This window comes from Melanostigma gelatinosum, assembly GCF_949748355.1.
Source record: "Melanostigma gelatinosum genome assembly, chromosome: 2".
Taxonomy (NCBI): Eukaryota; Metazoa; Chordata; class Actinopteri; order Perciformes; family Zoarcidae; genus Melanostigma; species Melanostigma gelatinosum.
The window spans coordinates 6,480,343-6,497,222 of NC_136635.1; the positions used below are offsets into that span (position 1 = coordinate 6,480,343).

Sequence of the window (16,880 nt, forward strand, 5' to 3'; positions counted from 1 at the left end):
ACAAAACCAGACCAGACGGTAGTGTGGGAGAGATCACAGAACAAGTGGGGAAGGACTAAAACAAAGAGTGGTAATGAGACGGGTTATCCAGAAATCCAAGGATGGAATTTTTGTGATAGGTGAGACGGAGATTTTGAGGTGAAAAATAATTAAGTCCTTGGATGTGTGGAAATACACAGAGAAGAGTTTCCTAGTGATGTAGCGATTATCCCTGTGGTATTGCCACTAACGAGAACATCTGCATCAGTGAAACAGATGGAGTGAGTGAGTGAGTGAGTGAGTGAGTGAGTGAGTGAGTGAGAGAGAGAGAGAGAGAGAGAGAGAGAGAGAGAGAGAGCCGAGGGGGAAGGCTGTCTGAGAGGAGAAAACAACTAGACTTAGAGAGACTGAGTGAAGGAGAAAAAATCGTTGAAAGAACAAAATAGAGTAAGTGCTTCAGAAAGCAGGGAGGGATGGGGCTCTCCTATTTTTGGAACAAAGTAACAGCATTTTCAAGAAAACCAAATTTATTGCACCCACTAATTCCTGTCATTTTGGCTCTTGGTTCCCTCCTCTCCCCAAGGTGCCAATGCCCAGCTCAGTTCGAGGGTCCTGAGTGCCAGCAGAACAAGCGCAGTTTCCATAGCAACGGCTATGCCTGGTTTCCTCCCATGATGCCTTGTTTTGAGAGCCACGTGTCGCTGGAGTTCATCACGGACGTGGCTGACGGACTGCTGCTGTACAGCGGCCCCTTGGCGCAGCTGCAGGCCTGGGACCACGAGGACTTCATGGCCATAGGTAGGAGACTTCTCAAGCTTCATAACGTAACCCAGCACAACACTATTCACTGTCAGTGAGATGAGATTTTTTATTTTGTATTTAATTAATTGAACCTGTCTGGACCGACTGTGTTTCTTCTCAGTTTTGAGGAACCACAATAGCAACAGTGCATAGATTGCATATCTTTCTAGCCTTTTATCATCATCTCAAACGACCGTAAATTCCGGCATATAAGCCGCTACTTTTTTTCACACGCTTTGAGACTGCGGCTTTTACAGCGATGCGGCTAATTGATGGATTTTCATGGGTGTGACGGTTCCCTGCCATGTTCCTGGTGTGCGTGTGTGTGTCCCTTTAACGGCAGGAACCCGGAGATTGTAAACGGGAGACACCTGGGCCAATGCGCCACCATTTGTCGCTGTTTTATAACAAATTATCCAGCGACAAATGGTCCTTGGCGCGAGCCGTCCTCGCTCCTCCACGGGGTGATAGGAGAGAGACCCGTGTTGCCAGGAAGGCGGAGCTTTATCCTGGAGCACTGGCCCAGGTGTCTCCCGTTACAGATCACCCATTTTGCGCTTCGTGCACGGATCCTCATCATGGAAAAGACACTGTCGAGAAGAGTTGAGCTCACAGAGAAAGCCGCCTTGGATACATGCATACACGTTCAGGGGAAGGTCAGGATATAAAAAGCATAGATCATATACTCAGAAATCAATAGTTAAAGTGTAATCGAAAAGATAAAGTGTATGATCGTTACATAACGAATGTTTAATACATAGAGTGATTTAACAAATATAAACCTGATAACACTAATAATATGTGTATCTGAGTATAGTGCAGTCTTTGTGTAGAAAGTATGGAGAAAGAGGAAGTAAGCAGGGTGTTGGCTTCAAGGGATGGGGAAATAATGGTGGTTGAGAAGAAAAGACACAAAGCACAATAATGATGAAGGATGAGATCAATAATCATTTTATAAGCAAATGTGTACTAAGTAAACTGATTATAACAACTGTAACTGATTATAACAACTGTAACTGTGATTATGATAACTAATCTGTGTTAGAAATGTGTGAGTGTAGGAAAAGGGGAAGTACAACAGATGTTGAACACCCAGACACGCGCAGAGCTTGATTAAGTAAGCGCCCAGACAGGGAAGTTGGGGTGATTTCCTCATGCACACACACACAAAAGTTAGGTACTTTTCTAAGCACATGCACCAAATCAATGATGTCATGTTAATCATGGGCTGAGGGAGGCCGTGTTGAGGAAGAGGGGGGAGAGACGCGAGAGGCAGCCCAAAAGTGTTATAAAAGAAGTAACTTGCAAACAGCAAGACGGGATTTCTACACGAGCCGTCCAGACGCTCTGAGAAGAAGATATGGATGATTGCAACTGAAGTATTCGAGGACTTCGTCTCGGTTCACGGAAAGAAGACCGCTGTTCGTGGACAAAGAATTGAAAGACGGAGATTTTCCTCTCCCCACTGCTCGACTTTAACAACTGAACAACGGAGGAACGCCGCTGCCCTAGAAAGACTTTGTACAGAGCCTTGTGGACTGTTGGCCGAACTCTGCTGCGAGGGCAGGAGGAGTCCGAGGGTCTGGCCAGACCTTCGCTCCTAACAACTCCAAAAGACCAAAAGAACCTTTTCATCGCACCTTTGGAAATCCAGCTCCAACCGAGCCGTCTCGGCATCTAAAACCAATGAGTATAACCTAAGAAGAAAATTAAAGTAACGAATCAAGTGTAGTGACATTTTATGTGAGCTGTAGCTTAACCCTTGCAAACTAACTAAATATAACCTGCAATAAATATCTAATCTGCATTTAAAGTAAAATTCTCAAGTGCATTTATTTGCTCAAGTAGTAAAAGTTCCTCTTGACAGTAAAAAGTTAAATCCATTGTATGTCTAACAACTGAGTTCTGTAAGGTTATCCTAGAAGACCGAATCCACTTAACAACCCCTTACGGTTTTAGAAGTAATCCTAGCCGTTAAAACCTAACCTGGCATTTACCAAGAGCACGGATCCAGAAGAGGGAAGCTGCCATAACCGACGCGACTGGTAGGAGCGCCCGGGGTCAGGGTGGCCCCTCGACCGAGTGCACTCAGACCGGAGGAAGCAGGGTAGACGTCGGGAGTAACGGCAGTTAGAAGAGCCAGGCGAGTTCCCTCGCAAGAACACCAGCTCGACAATCTTTTAATAGAGAGCTGAGTCAGTAAGTAGCCCCGTATCGGGCCAGAAGTACCCCAGGATCTAACAACATGAAGAAATGCATATGATGCGGCTTTCAAGTTAAAAGCGATCCGTCTGGCTGTCGAAGAAGGAAATAGAGCTGCTGCACGTACGCTCGGCATCAATGAATCGATGGTGAGACGCTGGAGACGGCAGCATGAAGAACTGACTCGCTGCAAAAAGACGACAAAAGCTGTGGATGTTACCGGCATTTATTTAATTAAAAGTTAAAAAAAATCTTTCCTGTAACATCTTGCCGCGTTAATATCTCATGTTTCAACGGGGACACCTGCGGCTTATACACAAGTGCGGCTTATTAATGTACAATTTCTTTTTTCTTTTAAAAATTTGCAGGTGCGGCCTAGGAAGGTGCGCTCTATAGTTCGGAAATTACGGTACACTGGTTTGGTTTCAACAATGCTTGATAGAATGATGTCACTTCATGCTCTTTTGTAACACAGAAAAAAAATAATGAAAAGCTGATTTGCCCTTGATTTATGAAGTGGAGTTTTTTTTTACCATTTTTAGCTGAGGTGAAAAATGTACAGACTTTGTGTGCAAGGATGGAGAATAATGGGACACAGAGGAGGTATCGTCTCTGCTGTGTTGCTCTACTCTGACAAGAGACAGCGGAATCTAGACTAACTGCAGCAGTGATTCCCAAAAGGGGGTACTTTCATATCCACATATGTCATCAGCTGTAACACCTGAACAATGCATATTGCAATTGAGAGCCAGCAAGCAAAGAAATCTAAACATTTTGCCTATGAATTAATGGCTGTAATAGTCAGAGTTTAGTAATGGCTACATGGCTGTAATAGTCAGAGTTTAGTAATGGATACATGACTGTAATAGTCAGAGTTTAGTCATGGATACATGGCTGTAATAGTCAGAGTTTAGTAATGGATACATGGCTGTAATAGTCAGAGTTTAGTAATGGATACATGGCTGTAATAGTCAGAGTTTAGTCATGGATACATGGCTGTAATAGTCAGAGTTTAGTCATGGATACATGGCTGTAATAGTCAGAGTTTAGTAATGGATACATGGCTGTTACACCAGCTATTAAAATGTTGGTTTCTTTTGCAGTAAAATACATTTCAATGGAATCCCCAACGTTCATTTTTCATAACCACTTCTGTCAGAATGTAAACTCCACAACAGAGGATTGGTTCAAAGAGCGCTGTGAGACAGGAGCTGTGTAAACGTATTGTCTGGTCAGCAATGGAGCCAGCTAGTTTGCTACCTCTATAGCATGCTTGTTAGCAGACAGAGAGCTTCTTTCTCTCTTCCATAAAACTCTTTCTTGAATGAAATGATGTACAATACGGAGAACAAAATGCCATGGTGGGTTAACGGCACAGTGCAGGAAAATAGAAAAACTAACTGTATTCTATATGTGGTCATCATTAGGTAAGGCAGAAACAGGAATGTATAATACAAATGAAAGACGGGATGAATGCACCCTAATCTCTTTCACTTAGCCTGAAGACTAAGGACAGTTTGTAAACTGAAACAGGAATCCAGTTCAGGTTTCATTCCCTGTGTGTCTCTCTTGGATGACGGTGTCAGTCAGTCTTACACAATTGCACACACGCAAACTCTGTGATTTTGAGCTTGTTAAAGCTGACACCCCATGCATTTCCCTGTGTACTACTTTGATTCCCATCGAACAGAATTGTTTTTACACGTGTTTATTGAGAGAAGAAGAAAAATATATGCAGTGTGAGACAGCCAATCACACGCACTCTTACTACTCACTATAATATATACTGGCATAAAGATCTGGACATGTGCGTAAACTGAGCTTCGGCCGCTGCACATCTCTAGCTCTTAAGGGATTTATTTTGTTGCTGTGGCAATATTGTTGAGGTTTGAAGACAATAAAGCTTGTTGAACTGAGGGCGGCAGGCGGGAATTACAGACAGACTGAAACGGAGAACAAAATGTCTTGTACATCTTGGTATATTTACTGTTTTAATCTGAGAGACTAACGCCTCCTTGTCTCTCTCGCTGCTTCTTCCCTTGCATTGGTCCTCTCTCCTGGGAGTGATGGTGTTGTTCCATCACTGCCAAAGTAATATGTGTGGGTAGTGAGGTCCGCCTGGAGAGCCGGGCATGTGTGTGTATGTGTGTGTGTGTGTGTGTGTCAGTGTATTCCCTGAATTATTTCTTTACTTTTAGTTGGTGTAAGAGGGTCTGTGCATCTGAACGCCAGCCACAGTGTGTGCTATCAGATCCTGAAGAGTTAATGTGTTTGTGGAGCTACGGCTGATTTGTCACTGCGCAGAGTGTAATTAGAGTCAGGCTGTACATATTTAGAGCTCTAATTAACTTGTTTCAAGGTTCACCTACTGCATGGGGAAAAAAATTGTCAGCAAGCCTAGTCTGTGCTGGAGCTTTATGTAACTGAATTTAAATATAAATTAAAGTGGAAGTCTATCAATGCACCAAAGTGCTTGCAATATAATTATTTGTTGAGGGCCTTTTCTGATATTTACAGATGGAAGCTGCTGACATGTGACCATTTGGACCAGTAATCTCTGTGTACAATTCTGACAATCTCTATGCCCAGTAATGACTCATCTTTAGTTGTTGTTAGTGTTAGCATTAGAATTACTGCGGTACAGGAAAAACAATGTGGTTGGGCTAAAATAAGTATGCAAACAAGTTAAACGTAAACAGCATCATATAAGTACAGAACAATCGTCACAAACATCACCAACGTCACTTTGGGACACGGTCAACAAGCAATTTTTCCAGAATGCCGCAAGCTGCACTTCCAAGGGCCAAGCAGTCAGCCCGCTCCGAACGGCCCGACCCCCAAACAACGATGCAAGCAGCAACACCAAACGGCCACCCCAAGTATGGCCACTGCATGAGCATTTTCTTTATTTTCTTTTATTATCATTTACAACCTTTCCTTTTAGATATATGCACTAAACTAAAATATTAAGAGCTACAGTATAACCACATTTTTAGACAAGGTCTCTCTAGAAAATGTCTTCACAACAATAGCTAATAATACTGGAGACCTAAGGTTATGTTGTACTTGTAATCAGGGGTTAAAGTGGGCCGGGAATCAGCACATGAGCCTAAATTTACGCTCCTTTACGTTGGCGCCGCCAACCATCCTACAGTTATTGGGGGGTCAGCTTACAACCATTTCCAGATACAAACAGGTTCAAAATTCAGTTTTCATAAGTAGGAACGATCGTTCATGAAACATTTCCTGAACAACAACCACTTCTTAAAGAACTAATAATTCTTTTACGGTTATTTTAGTCATGGTAAGGCAGGTTTTGGAGTTTGTTTTTCTCGACTGTTAAGTGTAATCTACCAACACAACACAGGAAAGGATTTATTTGCTTGGACGCCTAACGCACAAAGCTATCTGATATACAAATATTATTAAAAATGATATTCACCAGCTGCAGTTCAGGATGAACCCCTATCATATTAGATATGAACAAAACTGAATGCTTTTTAATAAAAAAGGATGATATTGGCACAGTATATTGCAGTGCCCCTTTCATACTACAGACTGTATACCTCTCTAATCATACGAAGTGCAGATATGATTCTTCAAAGTATATTTGATATGACTGAGAGAGAGAGGCAGAAGGGAGGAAAGTATTGAGTATAGCTGTTCAATGTAAATTTGAATGAGACACATGAAAATTTAAAAAAAGCCATAGAAAGTATTCATGATTATTTCAGCCATCCTCACTGTCCTTACAGGCATATAGAGGCGCATCTCAATGAATTAGAATATCATCGAAAAGTTCATTTATTTCAGTAATTCAATTGAAAAAGTGAAACTCGTATATTATATAGATTCATTACACACAGGGTGATATATTTCAAGCGTTTATTTCTTTTAATTTTGATGATTATGGCTCAGTGTCATGGGAGTTCACAGATAGGACCCAAATGCAAGACCACAGGAGACAGAAGTGAATATTAATCAGGTTTTATTTAGGCTGTGCGTGCAGGTGTGGAGCCCGTGGTCCGACACCCGAGTGGCAGATCGACGGTGTGAGTCACGTGGCTCCACACCGGAGGCCTGGCAGCTTGACGGCGAGTGTAGTCCGTTTAACACACGGCGGGTAGAGCGGCGGAGTGTAATCCGTGGACCACAAGGAGGGCAGAGCGGCGGAGTGTAGTCCTACAAACACAAGGAAGGCAGAGCGGCGGAGTGAAATCCACAAACACAAGGAGGGCAGAGGATGCCACGGGGTTTCAGCGGGTGAAAGACGGTACGACCCGACAACCCCAGACTGCAGGGCCAGAGCTTATGTAGTGACAGGAGACTCATTAGTGGGCCCTGAGTCTGGTGTGTCAGGCTGCAGGAGGTGATCGGCTTGAGTGTCCTCAGCTGTGCACAATCAAGGGTGCGGCCATGGGAGGTGTCTGGAGGCAGAGGACAAACAGAGCACATGGCACACCACAACAAACAGGGGAATGACAGGACACATGAGGAGAGGAGATCAGGGGAAACACACACCGGCTCAGACAGGGATCCTGGATCCTGACACTACCCCCCCCTTAAGGAACGGATTCCAGACGTAAAACAAGACACAAAACAGGGCGGGTGGAGGGGGTCCGGAGGAGGGATGTCCCCACAGCTACAAGGCCGACTAGGGTGGGCGGCGGGGGTCCGGAGGAGGGGTGACAGGATCTGACCGGCCACGGGGCTGCCGAAGAGCGTCGGCCACCGGTGCTCCGGCAGACGGCCGGGCGGGCGGAAGGGCTCTGGAGAATAGGATGCTGGTGCAGCAGTGGCAGGTGCTGGAGGTCTCTGCTGCTCCGCGACGGCAGCGGGCACTGGAGGTCGCTGCTGCTCAGAGACGGCAGCGGGCACTGCAGGTCGCTGCGCCTCTGGGACGGCGGCCGGGTCTGGGAGAGGCTGCGGCTCAGAGGCGGCCAGGTCCAGGGATAGCTGCGGCGCTGGCGACCGGGTCCGGGGATAGCTGCGGCGCGGAGGCGGCAGGAACTGGAGTTGGCTGCGGCGGCAGGAACTGGAGCTGGCGCTGAGGCGGCAGGAACTGGAGCTGGCGCTGAGGCGGCAGGAACTGGAGCTGGCGCTGCGGCGGCAGGAACTGGAGCTGGCGCTGCGGTGGCAGGAACTGGAGCTGGCGCTGAGGCCGCAGGAACTGGAGCGGGCTGCGGCGCTCAGGCGGCAGGAACTGGAGGCGGCGCTGCGGCGGCAGGAACTGGAGCTGGCGCTGCGGTGGCAGGAACTGGAGCTGGCGCTGAGGCCGCAGGAACTGGAGCGGGCTGTAGTGGGCGAGTGTAGTCCGTGGACCACAAGGAGGGCAGAGCGGCGGAGTGTAATCCTACAAACACAAGGAAGGCAGAGGATGCCCGGGGTTTCAGCGGGTGAAAGACGGTACGACCTGACAACCGCAGACTGCAGGGCCAGAGCTTATGTAGTGACAGGAGACTCATTAGTGGGCCCTGAGTCTGGTGTGTCAGGCTGCAGGAGGTGATCGGATTGAGTGTCCTCAGCTGTGCACAATCAAGGGTGCGGCCATGGGAGGTGTCTGGAGGCAGAGGACAAACAGAGCACATGGCACACCACAACAAACAGGGGAATGACAGGACACACGAGGAGAGGAGATCAGGGGAAACACACACCGGGTCAGACAGGGATCCTGGATCCTGACACACAGCTCATGAAAACCCAAAATTCAGTACCTCAGAAAGTTAGAATATTACATAAGACCAATCAAAAAAAGGATTTTTAATACAGAAATGTACTGAAAAAACCTACTGAAAAGTGCGTCCATGTGCAGTATACAGTATGCACTCAATACTTGGTCGGGGCTCCTTTTGCATGAATTACTGCATCAATGCGGCGCAGCATGGAGGTGATGAGACAGTCGTTTTTCTCCTTAGACCAGGTAACTTAGCCCAGGTAAGACGCTTCTGACATTGCCTCTGGTTCAGGAGTGGCTTGACACAAGGAATGCGACAGTTGTAGCCCATGTCCTGGATACGTCTGTGTGTGGGGGCTATTGAAGCACTGACTCCAGCCGCAGTCCACTCCTTGTGAATCTCCCCCAAATTCTCGAATGGGCTTTGCTTCACAATCCTCACAAGGCTGCGGTTATCCCTGTTGCTTTTGCTCCTTTTTCTACCACACTTTCTCCTTCCACTCAACTTTCCATTAATACGCTTGGATACAGCACTCTGTGAACAGCCTGCTTCTTCAGCAACGACTTGATTTACAGAGAAACTGTGAGCCACAGTCATCAGCGTAAGGGTGAACAAATAACATAAAAGGAACAGCAGGAAGGGGAAAAAAGGCCAAACATTGATGGAGTGCCACTGTTTATTTTATGGATGTTAAGGTGACACAGAGTTGGTTTCCCCGACCACATTCTGAACTTGTCTTCTCTGCTGCAACAACAGCAGCAGCTTTTTGATTAAATGTGATCAGTGGGGCACAAGGGAACAGGAAAAAGCTTTTCAACCTCAACCCAAGAACACAGCTTCAAGCATCCACTGCTTGCCTTCAAAGAGCTCAAAGCTCAAAGAGCCATATTGGATTGATGCGTAATTACAGGGGAAGCAGACCAAATGGGATGATTCACTTCCAAATAAAACGCGTCACCAACCGAATGTCGAAGGTCTCATCTCGACATGAATGCATTATAAGTACAAGAGCTGTGCTAGAAAGTATAATGTTACAGTAGGACACGCATGACTTGACGTCGAAAGAGTAGTTTGAAAGGGGGATTTGAGGAGGCAGAAGGAGACTTGTTTTTACAACTGCTGAACTGCCTTTTCGTTCATGAATGTCAAGAGGCACATGAGAAGCCACTAATATACCTGCAGGATTTCCATTTTGACCATATCGCTACGTGTGCGTGACATTGTTCACCTTGTTATTAAGCCTTTGCTCAGGGATGCTGCTCATTGGGCCTGATCATAGATATTTCCCACTGCTTCACAACGCACATTCCCACACAGAGATCGTCCGCTTCTTCGTGAGATGCTGGTTTCCAAAGCTGCCCACTCACCCGCCCTTTATCCTGCTGCAGGGCAGCTGTACCGAGCCAGCCCTGCTGTGTGGACCAGATGAGGTGTAAGGCACTCACACACACAGACACACACACACACACACACACACACACACACACAAACACGCAGTGGGAACATAGCTGTGTACTAAATCCAATCTGCGGGAGAAGAGATTACATGGTTATAACACAGAGCTATTGTGTGTGTGTGTGTGTGTGTGTGTGTGTGTGTGTGTGTGTGTGTGTGTGTGGGGGGTGCCTTGCCTAAACTGACCTCTGGTGTTCTAGGTAAAATTATTGGATGATCCCTTCAATCCATTTATTTTCTCCAGCATGTAAATATTGTTTATTAATCCCCTCACAGAATTGGTCACCCTTTACAGTATTATACTGTCCTCCTGAATCGATGAGCTTGCCCCCGCTTAAAGGTCTCTTTCAGCCGCACCGCTTCGTGGCACAGCCCCGAGCGGTATCAGTATCAGATGGAATCCCAGACACGTCAACTTAGAGCGGCTCTTCAAGAAACCTGGCCTCACAGTACACACCCTGGCACACAAAGACCACACGCAGCAACACAAAGACGCTCCCAACAACGCACGCTCCACCTATACCCTGGCCTTGACCTCACCAGTTCCGCTAACCCCAGAGTCCTTTTCTCCACAGTAAACAAGCGTCTCGAACTCATGGACAATCTTTTCACTCTCTCGCAGTTGAGGAAAGTAACTCCTTCCTGTCGTTCAACCAAATAAATAATTGAGACCTTCTATAACCAACTGGTCACCCCCTCCTCTCCGCTGATGCCCACTCCTTCAACATACTTCTTCTTACTTGACCTCAGCGCTGCCTTTGAAACCATCAATCACTCCGTCCTCCCCCAGCATCCTTGTTCAAATCATACCACTCTATCCACCACCAGCTCATCAGTAATAAATCCAACTCTCTCTCAAGGCGTCCCCCAAGGTTCGGTGCTCGGTCTCCTTCTCTTCATCCTCTAAATACTTCGCCTCGGTCACATAATACGTCGCTATGGCCTCAATTTCCATTGTTGTGCCCCCTCACCAGGTACATCACCGAACCACTGGGGACAGGGTCTTCACTGCAGCCCCCTCCCTCTGGAACTCTTTCCCCTAAGTGCCTTTGACTACCTTTCAAATGGCTATACAAATACAGTATTGTTATCCTTATTATCATTATTGATGGTTGTAATAATATTGTAATAATGCATAATTATGAAGCCTTCATTTTCCATAAAGGCATTTTGAGATTAGTACAGCCATCTTGGTAAACATTCAGGGTCATGTTACACATTTCCATGCATGGAGCTGATCCAAATTCCCAGCACAAAAGAGCAGCAGTTCAAAGACCAATACTGAGTTGTATAGATCAGTACTTTATTCATGAGTTTAGAGTGTAACCTTTAAGTGATCATGAAGTGCAACCCATGACACAAACAACCACACATGTACCAGCCTAACTGAGCCGCTCTTGTGTGGAAACCGAGACTTTTCGGGAGCTGCGTTGACTTTTAGCCAATCTGTTGTTCTGATTTATACAAGCGGAGTCTGCTGTAAAACACTATTACAGAATGCAACTATGCAATCAAACCCTCACAGCAAACTTAATTACCATGCTCATTTACCTGGTCATTAACATAGTTTGGAAACCACTGTAGTTGTTTGTACAAAGCTGCATCCCCACCACAAAGCATACAGTGGTATTGAATACACGAGCGGCTGTCACTCTCTAACCAGATTCTTTTTTTTTTATATCTCCATAAAAACCTGACTGCAGAGATGGAAGGATAAAACTGAGACCCCCGTTATTAACATGTGGCTTGTGCCCAGCTTGTGTCAAGAGAAGATTTAGTTGAGGAAAATGTAACATAAATCACTTTTCTCTGGGTATATTTATGGCCCAAAAGTTGCCAGTGAACACCTCCTCATGCTTCCATTTTGACATTACATTTTTCACAAGTGTGACACTCATAGCCGCCCCACCACCTGTCTGACAGGCATTTACTTTGACATTGTCACCACCTCCTCAGGGGATGTTTCCCCAGTGGTGATCTGATCTGTGTATAATACTTACAGGAGATATTTATACCTCAGTTAGAATGATTGTGTGGTGGAAAGATTGCCACCTTCCAGTCATGTCAGATTTATCATTGTTTACTGCAGAGAAATATGACTTTCAGAAACTGTTTCCGGGAAGTAAATACAAGTAGAACATGTGTATTTGTGGGTGTCCTCTGTCATAGTGGATACATGCAGAGTATGGCAATCCAAATAGATAAAATCAATACTATCAGTAACATTCACAGCAATGCAAATCAGCTCAAACTATCTTTCTTCTGTTCAATGATGGATAAGATGATGATTGCAGTTGACACTGATGTGTAGCCACTGGTTCTGCTGGGTTTTTGGGAGTGTTAAAAATAAACTACCATGTCGGGCGATATTGGGAAGACACGCCGCCTACGGCGCACAGCTTGACAACGCTTCACAACAGTAGTCTAGCCCCTGGCGCTCGTTGGGTAATCAAAGTCCAGCTAGCTGTTTCCCCCCGTTTCCAATCTTTATGCTAAGCTACTCCATGAAAATTACTTTTGAATAAACTAAATTTATATTTTAGAGAAATGGGTATTACATAAATTCTCATAAGTCTTGTACTTTTGCAGCTTGTCAGATGTAGACTGCGGACACCACATGCAATATAACTGGCTCATTCAGCATTATGACGGCCTGATCAGCAAAGCCACACTTTGACCTTAACTGTATTAGTGAGATTGATTGTCTCGGTAATGATTTGTGTCCAGTGAGGTCAACGGTAAATGACAGACATGCCTTGGAGCGGTGTACCTGCTATGAGGTGCTTGATCAAACACACACAGTACTACACTCTCTCTCTCACACACGTACACACACACACACACACACACACGCATACACGCACGCAAAGACCACCAGCCAGAGGCCGGTGCTTGTCCAATCAATAGACAAATTAACAAGACAAATTAAATTTGTGCAATCACAACACCCTTGCTGAATGGAAAAATGTTTCCCGTTTTTTTCTACCCTTCTTTTTTCTACCCTTGAAACAAAAAGAACATATTCTCAGTTCTTTTTATAGTTGGATATAAATGGAAGAAAAAGGGATCGAGCAAGCAACAGCACACACAGATTCACTTTGGCATTACCTTCAATTTCCACGGAGCTGTTTTGTAGCAGTAGCCTCCAGCTTAGCACTGCAGCGGCATTTCAAATAGGAAGTGCTGCTGGATGCAGAGATCCAATATGTGCCGGCTCCGGGGCTGGCTCGCTAGCTGACAGATCGTTTATTCAAGAAGCTCTCTGCTCTGCACTCGCTGCATCGCCTGCTGATTTGTACACAGGATGACTTCAGTGGGCATTAGAGTAGATGTGACTGCTTGTGCGTGTGGATGGGGGGGGGGAGGGTGTGTATGTGTGTGTAGCAGTGTGATTTGTAATGCTGTTTTTGCAGTCCATATGCTCTTGGGTTGGCTCCTGTGTATCTTCAGGCAGTCAGAAGGACATTTTTCATATTTAAGAGCCCCCACCTCTGTGGGAGTTCAAGCTCTCCTGGCACACAACGCATACACTTTTACTCGCCCTCTCTTTCTCTCTCTCTCCCCCTCCTCTTTTCTATCCCTCTCTCTCTCTCTCTACCCCCCTATTTTCTATCTCAGTAGGAGGTAATGAATTACGTATGAGTAGCAGAGAAGAAGCCTGGTTGTGTGGATGTGCCCTTTAAGAGCAAAGTCTTGTCCTAACCCTAGTACACCCAGAGCATTTAAAAGGCGTGCCGGCCCCTATGAAGATGTTCCCATTTGGCCTGCCACCCCGCTGCACTCCCAGCTAGACTCTCCAGCCAGCTAGCAACAGTTTTTATTTCATCCGTTTCTGTTTGTATGTCTCTGTGAAGCTTTTTCACTCAGTTCAGTTCCATTTAACTTTACCGAAAGAGAAGTTCAACAGTTATAACGCTTGACAAAGGGACGATGACCTGCATGTTTTTTATGTTGTTATAAGGCTGAGGGATTTTTCATAGTTCTATTTTACAGTTGAACAAATCTTTGCGAGTTCAAATCTATCCATCTTTCCAACTATAACTCGAGTGTGATCCATGCAGTGAGAACATACTCACAGCCAATTGTAGGAAGTGAACCATAACTTAGGGGACTACAGGCTGCTAGTGCACACATTTGTTTAGATGGACATAGTCGGGCCATAATTTGCATCACAATTGATATCATAATTAACATATATTCCTGGTGCACCTTGCTAACCAAGCTAGTTAGCTAGCGCAAGAGTGCGCCGGTAACTTAGCGTTTGCTGGTACCTGGCCCGCCGAGCCTCGCTCCTCCACAGCTCCACCTTCTCCTCTAAATATGGCGTCTTCTGGTTCCGGAAAAAAAACAAGATGGCGACATTCAAAATGCCAAACTCGAGTCCACAAACCAATGGGTGACGTCACGGTGGCTACGTCCACTTCTTTTACACAACCTATGTTACAAAGCTCCTGTGAAGTGCTTTTTATAACTGTAGTGTTGTTTTCTGAGCAGCTCTCCTCTCAAGTTATCTTGTACATGGCATGGTCAACGCTGGGTTTCACATCAAAGGACGACCTCTACCTTCACATTAAAACAGCATTTATTTCGAAGCACATGCATGTAAGATTAGAAGCCGTAGCTTAACACATGATGTCTAATGACATAATGACATAATGATCGGTCATGTCTGACTGATCTGGTCGATTAAGTCAGTGTTGATACGGATCCAACAGATCAGATTGGTGCAGCCCAGAGCTCAAACCTGAATCAAATGTTTGAACATCAGATCTCCTTTTGTTTGTTTGTTTTCTCTCCCACTTCCTGTTGAGAGAATAAAGTTCCTTGGCACACAGGCTTGTTGTTCAATGTGGTTTCAGTCTTTTTAACACTCTCTCTCCCAGGGTACCTTTAGCATTCGTTCAGCCATATGTTAATACGATCACTGTGTGTCCAATTCATTAAGCCAGGTTGAAGGGGTTAACAATAACAGTTTTGATAACTCATGTTTGACTGATGTTTATAACTAGCAGGAATGATCCCTCTTGCTTTCAGTGCCAAATGTCATGGTTTCTGGATAATCTAAATGCAGCTCTTGCCGCTCAGCTCAGCTCTCACAGTCTATCATCCCACTTGTCATCTGCCATCTTGTAACTTGGCCTTCGTCCCAGCTTTGTGCTCAATCACACTCGCTCTTATCACTCTTTTCTCTCCTCCTCTACCCGTGCTGTTTCCATTTCCTTCTCTCTACCTTTTTTTCTTCCTGCCTTACATTTGACTCCTACAGCTCAGTCTTGCTCCCCCCCTTGCTTTTTTTCTCTCTCTCTCTCTTCTCGCTGCTTCACTTTGTCTCGCCGCTCCCCCGAGAACTCTGAAGTCAGTCTTCATCTCTTGGGAAAATGTCACTTCAATCACGACAAGAAGGCTCCTGAGCCGTGCCAGACGATCGGCTGGTCGATCTGCCTTTTAACTGGTTTTAGGTGCGTGAATGTACGCGTACACTTTTCTGCACTTGCCTACACTTCACCAGCGTGTGCATTTACACCTTTACATTGACGAGACAATCTGTGGAAAGGGTCATTTTGTCCGACTTATGAAGATGTCCTTTGCGGCTCTGAGTGTGCTGCCAGTTTCGACATATCTGGCTGCACCAGCGCGGGTGTAAAGGGAGGGTTGGGGGTGTTAACGTTTGCATACATTGAAGTTCAAGGAAGAGGGGAATTCCCCTGAGGGTGGGGAGCGGGCAGCCTGTAGAATGGATATTGAAAGACTGAGACATGTGAGATAAAGAAGAAAAAAGGGGAGGGGCCCCGCAGACGGGACATTAAATGAGAGGAGGGAATGAAGGAGGTTACTGAGATGTGGGGGGAGTGAGGTGGGGCCTAAAGATGACAAAGTATAAGTGAAACAAAGGAGGAAGGCCTTGGATTGAACTGATACATTGAATTTACTCTGTTCGCTTTGGTCAATTGTCTGGCCCCGGCTAATATATTAAAATTAATTGGACAATTCCTGAAGTGCAGCAGCAATCTTGCAGCTAGAGCGGGCTAAATCAACTTGCAGGTAATTGAAGGAAAGTTGAGAATAATAGAGGGGGTAACATCAAACATGCACTCGAAAACCTCCACTGCAAGGGCTTTAGGTTTTTTTTTATTTCTTTTTTTTTTACTTCAATGAGAGGCAGCATAATGAAGAATGGGGCCCTCCTCCCAACGGCACAGCCCTGCCTTGACAAGGCAATTAGAGAGGAGCAGCATCTCGTGCACTCAACAACACCTCATTTCTACTCGCTCAAGGTGAAGATTCATGGCATGAAATAGTTTGAAGAGCTGTTGGAAACATTATCGCACGCAAACATTGTGTAGTTGTAACATTCTGTACACTGCCCTTGTCCTAAGTTTAAAATATAATGGCCGGCCTTTGCTAAACCCGTAAAATACAGGCTGAAAAATAAATTTGCATTAGAAAACGCAGTCATTCATCACAAAGCCTGTGTACCGGCTGCCGGATTGACTCCATCCCCAGGTTGGACCTTCATCTAAACTGTGAAAGCTGCCCCATCATGTTCACTGACGTCATCTGCAGCACATTTACAGCAGATGACTGAAGACTCAATGCATCCCAATACACGTGATAGAAAACAGTGGTTTCACAGTAAAAAGCAAAATGTCAGTCGAAAGCTTTTTGTGAATTTCTTGAAAGCAGCACAATGTAGAAATGTCAGTTACGGTGAAAATGTTAATGAAAGAGTGAAGCGCGGCAGGAGGTAGAAAGAGAGAGACGGGAGAT

The 16,880-nt window shown here is 45.5% G+C and overlaps 1 protein-coding gene across 1 annotated transcript in view; it reads left to right on the forward strand.

Annotated features, from left to right (window-relative positions):
* Positions 1–16,880, forward strand: part of LOC306791227 (neural-cadherin) — a gene marked incomplete at both ends in the record, with an annotated part of 282,576 nt that overhangs the window by 200,696 nt on the left and 65,000 nt on the right. The window contains one exon of the mRNA XM_079287854.1: positions 563–777. Coding sequence (XP_079143980.1) covers positions 563–777 — 215 coding nt within the window. The remainder of the gene's footprint in view (positions 1–562; positions 778–16,880) is intronic.